Source organism: Nicotiana attenuata, unplaced genomic scaffold, assembly GCF_001879085.1.
Source record: "Nicotiana attenuata strain UT unplaced genomic scaffold, NIATTr2, whole genome shotgun sequence".
Classification (NCBI taxonomy): Eukaryota; Viridiplantae; Streptophyta; class Magnoliopsida; order Solanales; family Solanaceae; genus Nicotiana; species Nicotiana attenuata.
This window is the reverse complement of record NW_017673055.1, coordinates 115,963-129,162: the sequence shown is the minus strand read 5'-3', so window position 1 is coordinate 129,162 and position 13,200 is coordinate 115,963. Positions and strand designations below refer to the sequence as shown.

General features: G+C 37.2%; 2 protein-coding genes across 2 annotated transcripts; one reads left to right on the top strand and one right to left on the bottom strand.

Moving 5' to 3' along the window:
* The first annotated feature begins 3,909 nt into the window (after window positions 1-3,909).
* On the top strand, window positions 3,910-8,454 carry LOC109215311. Its single transcript, XM_019379349.1, has 4 exons — window positions 3,910-4,627; window positions 5,555-5,707; window positions 5,797-6,002; window positions 8,096-8,454. Exons 1-4 carry the CDS (start codon window positions 4,142-4,144, stop codon window positions 8,301-8,303), a joined length of 1,053 nt encoding a protein of 350 aa, XP_019234894.1. The 5' UTR covers window positions 3,910-4,141; the 3' UTR covers window positions 8,304-8,454.
* A 448-nt stretch (window positions 8,455-8,902) lies between these two features.
* Window positions 8,903-10,529, bottom strand: LOC109215313 (protein DETOXIFICATION 29-like). The gene is made up of 6 exons (XM_019379350.1): window positions 10,365-10,529; window positions 10,230-10,286; window positions 9,876-10,114; window positions 9,538-9,656; window positions 9,335-9,421; window positions 8,903-9,069 (listed from the first exon to the last, which is right to left on the bottom strand). The coding sequence occupies exons 2-6, from the start codon at window positions 10,283-10,285 to the stop codon at window positions 8,989-8,991; spliced, it is 582 nt and encodes a 193-aa protein (XP_019234895.1). The 5' UTR covers window position 10,286; window positions 10,365-10,529; the 3' UTR covers window positions 8,903-8,988.
* Between the last annotated feature and the right edge of the window lie 2,671 nt (window positions 10,530-13,200).

Sequence of the window (13,200 nt, the reverse complement as noted above, 5' to 3'; positions counted from 1 at the left end):
TCTACATGACTCTCAATACTACGAGGAAAGGAGGCTCGGGTATGTTTCCCGAGCTGACACGACTCACAATCTAATGTAGATAAACTAGACAAACTAGGCACCATCTTTTGAAGCTTGGACAAACTTAGATGTCCTAAACGTCTGTGAATTAGGTCTGGAGGATCTGTAACTAGACATGCCTTGGAGGGATTAAGTGAGTTAAGGTAGTAAAGGCCTTCTGATTCAAGTCCTGTGGCAATCGTCTGTCCCGTACTGTGGTCCTGCATAATAAAAGAATCATCAATAAAATATATACCACAATAGAGGGCACGAGTCAAACGACTAACAGATGCAAGACTAAAAGGACAACCAGGGACATAAAGAACGGAATCTAGAGTGGCAGAGGGTAGGGGATTAGCTTGTCCAACTCTTTTTGCTTTAGTTTGAAATCCATTGGCTAAAGTACCAGTAGGAAGAGACTGTGAATACACAATATTTGACAAAAGTGATTTATTAATAGAGATATGATCAGAAGCACCTGAGTCCACAACCCATTGTCCAAGAGTACTAGACTGGGAAACACAAACAAAAGAATTACGAGCAACAGAAGAATCAGTCTGAGCAACAGAGTCTAATTGTGGAGATGTATGCTTACTTGCTCGGTACTGAAGGAACTCCTTATATTCCTCTTCAGATAAAGACACACTCTTTGAGATGCCCGATTTTCTACCGTCTGGGATGCGAGAACAACGGATTCAAGTGTCTATGATGAGATCATTAGGTGACTTGGTGCTGCATCAAGGCGAAGTAATCGAGAGAAAAATTCATCAACTGTAGGGACAGTCAGACTAGCCAAAATTTGGTCACCTACTGAATCAAGGTCGTTAGGAAGTCCAGCGAGTGTAAGAACTAGAAACATCTTCTGTCGTTGCTCTTGTTGCTTTTCAATACTAGCAAAAACTGGCATCAACTTCTCAAATTCTTCAATGATTGCTTGTACTTGTCCCAACTAAGTAGACATATCCGATTCCTGTTTCTTCAAGCTTGTCATTCGCAATATCACATCATAGAAACGAGATATGTCATTAGTATATAAAGTACGAGCCTTTTCCCAAACTAAATAACATGCTTGGAATGGGCAAAACAAAGGCATCAATTTGGAATCAATAGATCACCACAAGATACTACATAACTGAGCATCGGTCTTTTCCCACCGTGCTTTGGCCTTGTTATCTCCCTCACTAGCCTATTTGGTTAAGTGATCTTGAACACCTTGACCTTTACACCACAACTCAACAGACGAGGCCCAAGATAAATAATTGGAACTCCCAAGTAGGGGTTCAGAAGTAATCATCAAGACTGAATTTCCAACGCCACTGTTTTTGGAACCAAAAGCATCAAGTCCGAGAGACATGGTTGGATTAAAGAGAGGGCTAGCAAAATTATCAGCAAATAATGGAAAAAATCTGAAAATTACTGTAGTTACTGGAAAATTTTCAAAGTTCTCGGAATCAAAAAATAAAAGCACGGGTAGGCTCGAAATTACAAGTAGGTCCGACTGTTGTGAAGAAGCAATTTCAAAAAAATGGCCGAAAAGGGCTCCACGCGCCGGCGCGTGGAGCAGATCTCGTCGGGTGCCCGTTGCGGCCCATCAATTTGGATCGTGACAAAAAAGGATAAAATCAAAATTGAAGAGTGAAGCAAATACACTAATTAATGAGTGAGAAATTATTTAATTTTTGAACTTATTGGTATAAAATATCCTCAATCAAATAATAAAAAAATATACTGTAACACTTTTCTTTATAATAATTATTTATACAAATTATATAGTATATAATAATAATAATAATAATGATAATAATAATAATAATAATAATAATAATAATAATAATAATAATAATAATAATAATAATAATAATAATAATAATAATAATAATAGTAAGAGTTTAAAAGTAAAAATTGCATGGAGCGCCCTATTTGGTCGCTCCCTTTTAACTTATACCCGTTTTATTTTTTCGTTTGCATCCGTACACATCTTTTTTGTTAAAAGCATTTAGAAAGACGATTTTGCCCTTCTTTAATAAAATACGATTTTAAAAAGACTAAACCTAAGCATGTTTAGTCTAAAATTTTAGCAAATGAACTAAATAACTTCAACATGTTTAGACTGAAGTTTCGGATAAAACTCATGACAAAACTATAGACTGCAGGATATATAACTTCAGCATGCATTAGCATGATGTTTTAGCTTCAATATGAAATAACTTCATGCAAGGGGGATTCTGAAGATGAATCTGGATAAGTTTCTAATTTTTTGATAAAGCTGCTGAGAGGAGAGTAGGAGATCTTTTTTCATGAATGAGGTTGCAGATCACGCGACTAATGCGTGATGCACGTTTTATATCTTTTGTTAGGGGTGTAATTGGCATATTATTACGGATTTTTTGTCAGCTGGCTACCAAATCAATAATTTTTAAAAATAGGGTACAAGTTAAAAGGTGGCACAAATATAGGGTATGGCTGCAAATCCCAGTTTAAAGTAAATTTGGGGCTTTCAAATTTTCGGGGCCTAAGGCAAGGGGCTTTTGCATCTATACCCGGTTTTGGGGTCATAATTGAACCTATACCCACTTTGCAAAAAAGTTTGCAAGCGTACCCACTTTACGATAAACTTCATACTTATGGGTCTGAAGTTATAAAAAAAATGCCTGAAGTGAAAAAATTGCACTTCAAATGCACTTAAGGCCAAATAGGTCTGAAGTGCAACCAATGGTTTCATGCACTTAAGGCTAATAAGTCTGAAGTGAAAATTTGCACTATAGATGCACTTAAGGCCAATAAGTTTGAAGTGAAAAATTGGATTTCATATGCACTTAAGGCCAAAAAGTCTGAAGTGCAACAAACGTTTTCATTCACTTAAGACCAATAAGTCTAAAGTGAAAATTTGTACTTCAGATGCACTTAAGGCCAAATTGGTCTGAAGTGTAACCAATAGTTTCATGCACATAAGGCCAATAAGTCTGAAGTGAAAAATTGCACTTTAGATGCACTTAAGGCCAAAATGTCTGAAGTGCAACAAACGTTTTGCTACACTTAAGGCCAATAAGTTTGAAGTAAAAAATTGCACTTGAGATGCACTTAAAGCCAAAAAGTCTGAAGTGCAACAAACGTTTTCATTCACTTAAGGCCAATAAGTCTGAAGTGAAAATTGCCTAGAAACGAAAATTTGTTCTTCGAATTATAACAATCCAATATACGGTTTAATACCTAAATCTACTCCAAATGAGCTCAAATTTGAAACATAGCCTCCAAATATCATCAGGAACAAACTCCAATCATCAATTTGTCAAAACAACAATAAATCTAATGAACCCATTTTGCAATTAAGAAAAATAAGAAGAAGAAACCCTAAGAAATAGTAAAAAATAAAACGTCATAACAATTTACCATTGTAAGACATCATAAACTACATTAAAATATATTCACAACCACCATATAAAATTGTTGTACAAGAAGAAGAAGAAGAAGAAGAAGAAGAAGGAGAAGGAGAAGAAAACAAAGGAGGCGGAGGAGGAGGAGAAAGATGCCTGAAGTTATTTAAAAAGTGGCTACACATTAAAATTTTTAAACAAAGTAAATATAGATTAAATGGAGGCGATCAAATAGGGCGACCCGTTCAATTTTTACTTGAGGCAATGGCCTCACTTGCCAAGCCTTTAGAGCCGCCCCTCATATCACGACTTCCTTACGAGTTGCATAATGTGAGAGTTTGTCGTGTTTTATTCCAAGCCGTCGATGGCATTCTCATCTGCCTCATCAACGGCGGAAAACTGTGGATCACCCCTGAAACCAGAAAAGGCTCGTGCCGTGATAGAGCCCCAAACTCTGAAAATTCTTTAGACCCTTTGCACTTGCTGCCACACGGCTCTCGTTAACGAAGGGCCACGTCTTCCATTTTCTTGCACCCATTATTGCCCAAACAATTTCCAAATATTTACAACAAACTCAGCATCACAAAACCACAAAAGAAACGGTCTTTTTCGTCATTTCGGTACTGATATGCTAGAAATATCTACTTTTCATTTCAAAGCTTCCCCAGTTTTGAAAATTCCAACTCCATTATTCCTCCATCTCTCATTTGAACAGTCCATCATCGGAAATGGCGGTAGTGGTCGGAAACATAGCACTATTACTCGACGGAACTCACGTGACCACCCCACGTGCTGCGATCGTGTTACCAGATCGCAAAACAAGAGACGTTCTTTTGAACTTTTTTGTAAAGAAAGACCCATGTCAGAATCAAAGCATGTACACTTGTAGTGGGTTTGAAAATGAGAAAGATAGAGTAAATCCGAAAGTGGGTTTTAGAGGAAAAGTGAATTCGAAAGTGGGTGCTGTGGATTATGAGAATTTAAGTGATGATGAGAATGGAAATGGGTTTGAGGATGAAGGAGAAAGTGGAGAAGAGTTTGGTTGGGAGAAAGAGATGAGGAGGAGAGTGAAGGAGATAGAAGAGATGAAGGAGTTGGAGAAGAAAGCTGAGGAGTTGCAGAATCGGGTCGATGAGGAGTTTGGTGAGGAAGGTGAAAGTAGCGAAGAGACTGAGGAGGAGAAGCGGGAGAGAGTTCGAAGGGAGCTCGAAAAGGTCAGGCTTTGTTATAACAATCCATGTTTTATTATTCTATGGTATTACTATTTTTTTATATTGGTGATGTTTGGTGTAGTTTGTGCGCTCACGATTAGTCGATTGAGTAGCTGCTACTTAACTTAGTCCATCTAGGTTTAGGCAGGCAAGAAGAGATCACCTAATGAACTAAAGGAACCTGAAAGTTGTATATATGTGTATCCATAACAGGGGCGGAAGCAAGATTGTATATGAAAAAAATGTTAACCTTATATATACAATGTAATTTTCGAGCTAAGGGGGTTCAGCTGAACCCCTTTCCCCCACCTAGCTCCGCCTCGATCCATAAGATGCTTTCTCTCTTCATATTGGTAACCTGGTTTACATATTAGCACTTGGGAGATGAATAGCTATTGAAGCAACCTATAAAAGGAGCAGTGTGGCCTTTTCTGATGTACAAGTGATAGTCTTATTCGTCTTTCATCTAGATTTGACTAACTGCTAATTCAATTTTGAAGCATGGTAGGCAGGGAGCAAAAGAAGGGAAACTAAGGTGGGTAACATACGGTTGAAAAATTGTATTTGGAATAGCAGAAATGAGAGTACTATTTCAGGATCCTCTGTAGCGCCACATTTGTAGTGCATCAGTGGCTAAAACCTATTTTTCAGTAATTGGGAACGCTTTTCTAATTTGAGTAGGTATTTATTTGCAACCAAGAAACTCTGGAAGAGCTGAAATTTGCTGAAAATTACCCTTAACAACTATTATTGCATATATATTTCACTTGCATGCTTCGTAAAATACATACTGTTGTATGTGGTGAAGCTTTCTCATGATGATGTTGATATGGGTGAAATTATCTTTTAAATGACTTGGTTAAAAGTCGGGTTTGATAAAACATTTCAGATCCTTTAAATTATCATTTTTTATTTTGGTTTGAAATTTAGGTGGCAAAAGAGCAATCAGAACGCAGGAAAACTGCTCAATTAATGTTTGAATTGGGCCAGAAGGCTTATGGGAAGGGCATGTATGGACGTGCAATAGAGTTCCTCGAGGGTGCTCTTACTATCATTCCTAGACCAACCTTGTTCGGTGGAGAGGTTAGTGGCGATCACTTCCCGAATAACCACACACAAGTTGTGCTAATTTTTGTTCTAAGACTAATTGCCTTTGCAAATTGAACTTTCAGATACAAATATGGCTTGCTATGGCTTATGAAGCTAATAACCGCCATACTGACTGCATTGATTTGTATAAGCAATTAGAAAGGAAACATCCCAGTATCAGCATCCGACGTCAAGCTGCAGAGCTTCGCTATATATTGCAAGCACCTAAGCTGAAGATATCTCAAGAAGAAATGGTTACCATACCACTAATCGGTTCTAGCTATGATAGGTAAGTTCCAGTCATGCAATATTATATTGCATATGTTAGCTAATTAAGACAGTATCAATTACTTGCCTCTACACAGCGGGCGTGATATGCAAGTGCTTGGGGAAATTAATATGGTTTGCTAGTGTTGCATTTGTTTTAATATGATAATGACTTAAGCATAATGTTACTAGCTAGCATCAATATAATTGTGACAATAACGTAATTAAAATTGTTTTGTGTTCTTTTGCATGCTACTTTTAGCATCCATGGATTATTGGAAAATACGAAAATGCTTCCGAGATATGTACGGGTTAAAGCATAGAAGTAGCAGAGCAGTTGAACAATTGAAGTTTTTTAATGTGCTTTTCTGTTATGTACCCTCTCTCCTCCCTCTTTTGCCGATAAATGTAAATTTTTTTGCGGCAGTGGATAGCAAGGGTCAGGTTAGGAATGTGACTTCAAATGATTAACGAGAACTTTTTCTTGTGTTGCCGCTTTAGATGAATAAATTATTGGGGTTTTATTCTCCTTCTTCCTCTCCTTCTCTCGTTCTTTCTTTCTTTTTTCATTTCTCATTTTGAAGTATTTTGTTTCATGGTTGAGGGTGCCTTTTCCTGGTAGGACCTTTGGAATCTCTTTTTTCTTCCGAAATGAATGAGGATACCTTTTATGCGAAGTAGATTTTCAGCTCATAATGTGCCAATTTTAAGGGGTATGATCAGATATGAGGCCTTTCTAAGAAACTGAAGCTTGTTGATGTGCTTGGATTGTCTAACTAGTTGTATTGCAGACAACCCTACTGAAGTTAGAAACAGGGGCGGAGCTAGCCTTTCGGTTGCGGGTTCGGCTAAACCCAGTAGCTTTAATCCAAACCTTGTATCTTAAGAATTCGTTGAATTATATAAAAATTCTTTATCTAAAACCTAGTAACTTAAACAAATTAAAATTCCGAATCCATAAGTTTCAAATCCTGTCTCCAGCCTCCAGAGGCGGATCCAGGTTTTTAAGTCGATGGGTGCACTACCGGCTTTAACCAAATTTAGTGCTTGTAAATAGTGCCAATTTTTTTCCTGGTGAACAATGTCAATTGATATGGGAACATTTAGTGTATTATGACCTATTGTCAATTTTAAATATTATTTAAAGAGATAACTTATACACTTCTTAAACCATTTAGTTCTTACATCAATCTTAATTGCGATCTTTCAAGTAATTTTCTCTTTACCCTTTTTGCTTTTTAGTTTTTAATTGCTTTTACCTCAAAGAGCTTGAATAATTAGCATAGCTTTTTAAGGAATATTTTAGTTGTGGTTTGCAAATTATTGACCGAACATTAAATTACACAATAACTTGCATGAATATTTTTGTTTCAATCAAATTATTGGACTTCGTCTATAATGTTTTATTACAACATATACTTTATTTTGTAAGTAATTCACATATATAGAGGGAAAAACAAATGAAAGAAAGAAAAAAACTAAAAGAGAAGTGCAGGAAGCGAGAGTCCCAAGAGGGATACGATCCCTTGTTGTTGGGGAAGTAAAACATCTTTCCAACCAGTGAACCACTTAACCTTATAGAGCATGGGTTCCCAAAGTTGATCTTAGACCCTTTTTTTAAATTATGTACATGGAAAACCTGATTTGTTGGGAAGACCGTGGGTTCACGTGAACCCCTATTTACACTGTAGATCCGCCCCTGCCAGCCTCTGGTTAGAAATTGATTGAATGAAACATATTAGATTCATTTACCCATGCAAGAAGCCTAGCAGTAACTGAATGAGAACATTTGTATAGTATGTGATGCCACGATCTGGTGTAACATGTATCAGCAGGTTGTAACACGTTAGTATGGAGTTCTGAGCATATTTTTATTTAACATATACTAATGATGAGTAGGTGGGTAACATTGATTTCTTCTTTTTACATTAGGCTGTTTAATCATTTTTGCTACTTTGGTGACAATTCCTTATTCATGATAATATTCCTATGAAGTAATTCTTTTAAGAACCATGCGGTTAGAGGAACTCACGCCTTCTGCGGGTGAGTGATTCCAAGAATCGTTGAAGATCAGTGCGAAATTCCCTTCATTTTTTCCTGTTCTTCTTTGTGCAGTTATGCTGGAACATGGACTGACAAAAACAAGGACAAAGATGAAAGACAAAGTCGGTCAACAACAAATCAGCTTCCATCAAACAGGGACTGGTTGGGGGACTTTATGGTGTGGAAACCAGCAGTTGGTATGGAGAATAGCCAATCATTCTGGGCAATTTTAACAATATGGATAGCATTGGTTGGAGCTGCACTCTTTTTGCAAAAGTGAAGTATATACAAGTAAAGATGTTTATTGTCTAGCTTTCTATTCTTTATTGGTATAGGCTGATGTGTATTGCCATTCTTACGCCTGTTGTATATTACCATCTTTAATATGATTAGTGAATATTGATTCTGCCATGCACTGCACTTCGCATTTATCTTCTGTTTGCATGTTTGATGGTTTAATTTTTCTTTCTCCTCCCTAAACCCCAGAAAACAACGTACTATTTAGTTTAATGATAAAATTTCCCCTCTTTTACCTTTTCTCTAATTTTTCCTATTGCATTGGGGGGGATTAGGGAAAGGGGAAGGAGATAATGAGAATTGAACCTACATGTATCATGTAGGAGACTCTCACCGGTACCAGTAGACTGTATGCCTTGGTTTACGTGGCATGAAATTTCTCCAAAGGGTCCATTTGATCATCTGATCTAGCAGACAAGTATTTGTGTCCAGGGGCGGAGCTAGAGCTTCAGATTCGTTTTGGCAAACACATCACAATGGTCTTATATGCTTCAAACGAACATGTCCTAGGTGATCTTCTAATTATTTTTTTTTCCAAACATTAGATTCCTTTGTGAATCGTGAATATTGAAAGAATTGACATAAATGCAAACTATTATACTTTGTTCTCTATAATCTTTTGTGGCATTTCGATTACACAGGCAGTATAATTACAATTTGGCCTGCACTCAGCTAACAAGGTTTTCACCATTTTCTTTCACCTCCGAGTCTCCCCCCCATTGTTTTATTCTGTCTCTGGCAAGGGAAGCCTGTATCGAATGACCGAAGTGAAAATAGTCAACGTCTCTTTTAAATATGAGATTAGTTCTATGCATTAACTGGGTAACAAATATTTACACTATTGGGTTACTGTTAAGGTAATTATACGTAAATAAACTTTGAGAAAAAAACATGATATAAATGATAACTAACTTCTATCATGGGTTAAACTACAATGATAATATAAAAATCTTTATAATTGTCCGTATATATAACTTGAAAAAACAACAGTTTGATTCTTGATGTGTGTCTTACCTCCTTGTTCCAATTAGTTCGAAGGACCATCATGATCAAGACACCAGTTTGAAGAGTCATACCTGCTAGCATCCCATACCAGATACCCTGAGAATTTCATGCACAACATTTAAATATAAGAATCTTGGAGCTGATGTTCCTATGGAAATTGATTCTGAATGCTATTAACAATTTTTTTACAAGTGAGATAAAGGAACTCTTACCTTAACGCCAATGTCAAGGAGGAAGCCAAGTGTGAGACCTATGGGAATACCAAACAAATAGTAGCAAGCTATGTTAACATATGCAACATATGCTTGCCACCCTGCTCCTATGGCCACCCCTGCAATTACAGCAAATCTACCAAGTCACCAACCTTCACGCTTAGACGATTGTATATACATGTGGTAGTCTACTTTGATGACGTGGGCGCGATAAATTAAAAGTTAGGTGACCATGAAATTATCCCAAATCTTCTATATTCCGTCCGCTTTATCAGCCAATAAAATAATTGTGCAAAAAAGATTAAAGAGAAGATTGAAAGAGCAGGTAAGTTGAGTACCAGAAAGAGTAGGTTGAAGACTGCTAACAATAATGGTGACTGCTAACATAGGCGTGAGCTCATATACAACTTGCTGGACTTCCTCACTATTTGAAAACAATGGAGGATACCAACTCCGAGAAAAAAGTAGAACCAATGAGAGGAAGACGCCGGCTAAAAGAGAAGTGATGGAGGCTATTATTACTGAAAATTTTGCAGTGTTTGGATGCCCTGCTCCTAGTTCATTTGATACTCTCACGCTGCATCAAAGTGATAACAATTTTAGGGGTGTTGCTTGCTCTAATAACAGCTTGCGAATTAAGTGATAGTCATTATAATCTAAGTGGGATAATATATATATATATATACACACACCTTATTGCGGCATTGAACCCAAGTGCCACCATGAACGTCCAACCTTCTATATTCATGCTGCAATATTTGAAATAACATCAACTTAACCGAAAAAGGATAAAAGAAAAAAGAAGAAGAAGAAAACAACTTAATTACCAAACCCATGCCCATATATGTGCATATGGTAGGCATTAGTGGCATTAGGATTTCAATAAGCAATATTGATCTATTTATCAAATTATTGTATTGAGAGCATACATGGAACTCTAGTTGAGAGCAAAGTTCAGGATCAACAAAGAGAATTGAGAAAATGAGAAAATTAAATTGCTTTCATTGTACGCGGCTGCTTTATATACACAGCTAACTAAAGCCAACAATCTCTATTAACCACTCACTGTTAAATTGACCAAAAAGCTCTTGTAGCCACGTGTCAAGTGACTCCTTCTTTATTAGTCCCCCTCAAGCTAGGTAGTACAAATACATTAAGTACACCAAGCTTGGAACTCAAGTATTCATATTGCATATTGCCAAGTCCCTTTGTCAACAGATCTGCTGATCCCTGGTATTGATATACTCAGTCTTCACCATGCCCTGCAGAATTTTCTCCCTAATGAGGTGACAATCTATTTCAATGTGCTTCGTTCTTTCATCAAAAATTAGATTTGCAGGTATCTATATGGCTATCTTGCTGTCAATATGGATATTAATCGGTAGTTTCACCTCAATCCCAACTTCCTTTATTAATTTTAAAAGCCATGTTAGCTCTGCAACTATAGAGACAAGGCTTCTGCACTCTGCTCTACAGAGCTTCTAGACATTATGGCCTGCTTCTTTGACTTCCAAGAAACCAAATAATCTCCCAACTTTGATGAAGAATTCTGCCACTGACTTTCTAGAGTGTGGGCAAGCTGCTAAGTCAACATCACAGAATGCTGTCGCAGTTCCATTGTTGCAGCTTGACAACAACACTCCTTGTCCTGGTCTTTGTTTTACATATCTAACCACCCTTCAGGTAGTATCAATGTGAGACTGCTTAGGTTGCTGTAGGAACTGGTTTAGAGTCCACCCACCAAATGATATGTTAGGCCTGGTTATTATAAATTATAGTAACTTCCCAATTAATCTCTGATACATTCCTATATCAGGCAACAACTCACCTCTGCTGCAACTTGATGCTTCTACATGATCATCAAATTACTTAGTAGTTAGCTTAGTATTGACTTCAAGTGGAGTATTAGCTGGTGTAGATGCTCCTATTCCCATATCACATATCAGCTCTAAGGCATATTTTTTATAATGCATCAACAATCCATCTTTACTCCTTACAAACTCTATTCCTGGGAAGTACTTTAGCTCTCCGAGATCCTTATCTTAAAGTCTTGTTGTAAGGTTAACTTTGTACTCTCTATAAGTTCTAAATGACTACCTGTAATCAACATATCGTCTACATATACCAATATTGCTATAATGTTGTTGTTAGTTTTTTTCATAAATAGCGAATAGTCATGTTGACTAAAACCATAGCACAAAAGAACTTCTGAAAGCTTAGCATCATACTCAACGTCTATGAGTCTACATATCTCTTCCCCTCACTCTGAAATCCCTGAGGTGATTCCATATAGATTTCATCAAGAAAGTCATCTAATAAAAATGCATTATATGCATCTATCTGATGGATATGCCAATGCTGTGCAACTGCAATAGGTAAGATGGTCCTAGTTGTTACCATTTTTACAACATGCAAAAAAGTCTTCGAGTAGTCAATCTCTTCTCTTTGACTATATCTTTTTGTCCATATTAGTCTGCTTTGAACCTCTCTACCTCACTTGTGGCCTTGTACTTCACGATATATATCCACATGCAGTTTTTCTTATTGGTAAATGAACTACATCCTAAGTGTGATTGCTCTAGAGCAGCAATCTTAGATTGCATAACCTCAACTCATCTAGGGTCATTGATAGCTTTAGCATCGAATGATGGCTCCACAATAGAAAATAGAGTTGCTATGTAAGCCTGATATGACAGTGCTAAGGTCTCATAAGTCATATAGTGAGAGAAAGTATAGGGAACATCTTGATAAACTAGCAAGGTTACAAAGTCCTTCATCAGTAAAAGAGGATTTATATTCTTAGAAGTTCTCCTCAGAGGAACCCCAAAAGGAGAAACCTCTGTAATGATCCAACCGGTCGTTTTGAGCATCTACATTTCGTTCAGTCGTTTGAAGTCTTAAGCAGCTTCATATGATGTATTATGACTTGTGCGAATCGTCAGTTTTGGTTTTCAGGTGCCTCAAAGTGGATTTGGAGGAATGAATCTCATGTTAGAAGCTTTAAGTTGGAAGAATTGACCAAGTTTGACTTTTATGTATTTGGCCTCGGATTGGATTTTAGATGGTTCCGATAGGTCCGGATGGTGATTTTGGGTTGGTGGTGTGCTTGTACTTTTATTTGGATGGTTTTAGAAGGTTTCGGCACTATTTGGCGAAAGTTAAAAATTTGAAGGTTTGGAATGTTCATAAGTTTGACCGGGAGTTGACTTTGATATTATCAGGTTCAGATTGTGGTTCTGGGAGTTCGAATAGAACTTGTGTACAAAATTTGATGTCATTCCAAGCTCATTTGATATGGTTCGGCACGACTTTTGGAAGTTGAAAGTTCAAAAGTTCATAAAGTTTGATATGAGGTGTGATTCATGGTTTTAATGTTGCTATTTGAGATTTGATGCCTCGAGTAGGTCCGTGTTATATTTTGGACTTGTTGGTATGATTTGACGGGGTCCCGAGGGGCTCGGGTGTATTTTGGATCGTTGATTGAGAGACTAGTTAAGTTAAAAAATTTGGAGTTTGACCATGGTCAATATCGAGTCAAGACGATCTCTTTTCGGTGTCGTGAGGGCGCGAGTAGGTCCGTAGCGTGTTTTATGATTGAAATGCATATATTGTTTGTGTCCGGGAGGTTCCGGATGAGTTTCGGGGTGGTTTTAGATCATTTCA